We start from the raw sequence: 1,869 nt of genomic DNA on the forward strand, positions 1-1,869 counted from the left end.
CAACAACAATTGACCAATTTGAGCGATGCATTAGAAGAAAAGAGGCCATTTACTGGCCAAGGACATCGTAAAGTGATCTTGCTTCATGACAATGCTCGACCTCATGCTGCGAAAACGACTCAGGAGCATATCTTTGCGTTAGGCTGGGAACTTCTCCCGCACGCGGCGTATAGCCCAGACATGGCGCCTTCCGATTACTACCTATTCCGGTCGCTGCAGCATCATTTGGCTGATACACATTTCGTGAGATTAGAAGAGATACGAAAATGCATTGATGACTTTATCGCTTCGAAGCCGGTGAGTTTCTATCGTCAAGGAATTCGCAAGCTCCCCGAAAGATGGCAAAAGGTCATTGATGCAAACGGAGAATATTTCGCTGATTAATATTTTTTCGTTTGTTTTTAAATAAAGATTGAATTTTACAAAAAAAAGCTCAGAACTTTTTTGTACACCTAATAATTTCATATTAGAAACTGATCATAAGCCTTTAACGTACATTTTTGGACCAAAGAAAGGAATTCCGCAATTGGCGGCTAGTCGAGTGCAAAGGTGGACCGTATTTTTAGCTGGATATGACTTTAAAATTAAGCACATTAAGGGACAGGATAATGCCTGCTGACAGTCTATTAGGAATTGATAGGGAGGATTTTAACAAGTCGGTTGAAATGGTAGAGTCAGAGGAACATACGTATTTAAAGATAATCGGGGAAGAGGTACAAAGTATAGATAGTAAGCTCGTTCGTTAGGGAAACGAGCAAAAATACAATTTTGAGGAGAGTTTGAGATTTTGTAATGCAGGGTTGGTCGAATAAAGTGGATGATTGCCTGAAGCCATTCTATAGTCGTAGGTTAGAGTTAACTTTGGAAGAAGATTGCGTAATGTGGGGATACTGCATTGTTATTCCAGTCTTTGAGAGCTGATTTGACTAGAAGAGCTACATGGAGCTCATCTCGGGGTAGTTAAAATAAAGGCATTAGCTCGGTCTTATTTCTGGTGGCCTGATTTAGATAGGGACATTGAAGAAATAACTAAGACATGTAAAGAGTGCTTAGAGAGTGCAGACGATCCCCCAAAGGCTTCATTACATGTATGGAAATGGCCGCAGGGGCCAAACCATCGTATTCATCTAGATTTTTGCGGACCAATTAGCGGTCATATGTGATAATCGATGCGTACTCGAAATGGATATTATTGAATTAAGGAATTGATATTAAGGAAATGTGCGATATCTCTTCAGAATCTGCGATTAGAGCTTTAAAAGAATATATAAGCATATGAGGGCTGCCACATTAAATTGTTATGGATAATGGGCCGGCATTTGCGAGCAAGTAGTTTCAAGAGTCTGTATTGCGAAATGCTATTAAGCATAACTGTACCGTATCACTCTGCGTCAAACGAGGCGGCGGAGAATGCTGTGCGCACTTTTAAAAAGAAGTTTAAAGTACTGTTTAAGGATAATATGAAACACGATGCTTTATGTAAATATTTGTTTTATTATCGCTCGACACCACATTGTACGACGGAAAAGACACCAGCGGAATTGCACTTAAACAGACGTTTAAGAACGAGACTAGATATAAGGTGTAGTAAAAAGAAATCTATTATTTTTCCAATACATGGCTTTAGTAATCTGTATCTCGCGTTGTATAAGTGCGATAGGGTTACGCCAAATGGCGTTAGAAAGATAAGATTTCGTACTAAAAAAAACTTCTCAGACAGTTTTGTGATTGCTTGAGTCAGTATTGTTTGAGCGCGTGTCAAAGATGGACACCAACAAAGAGAAAATACGCCATATTTTACAGTTTTTCTTCGATAAAGGCGAAAACGCAAGCCAGGCGGCTGAAAATGTGAATAGTGTTTATGGTCCT

At 39.5% G+C, this 1,869-nt stretch overlaps 1 protein-coding gene across 1 annotated transcript in view; it reads left to right on the forward strand.

The window, feature by feature from the left end:
- The first annotated feature begins 1,307 nt into the window (after window positions 1–1,307).
- Window positions 1,308–1,869, forward strand: part of LOC108746506 — a 1,751-nt gene continuing 1,189 nt past the window's right edge. Inside the window, exon 1 of the mRNA XM_018483322.1 lies at window positions 1,308–1,582. Coding sequence (XP_018338824.1) covers window positions 1,308–1,582 — 275 coding nt within the window. The remainder of the gene's footprint in view (window positions 1,583–1,869) is intronic.

The sequence above is a fragment of the Trachymyrmex septentrionalis genome, unplaced genomic scaffold, assembly GCF_001594115.1.
Source record: "Trachymyrmex septentrionalis isolate Tsep2-gDNA-1 unplaced genomic scaffold, Tsep1.0 scaffold175, whole genome shotgun sequence".
Classification (NCBI taxonomy): Eukaryota; Metazoa; Arthropoda; class Insecta; order Hymenoptera; family Formicidae; genus Trachymyrmex; species Trachymyrmex septentrionalis.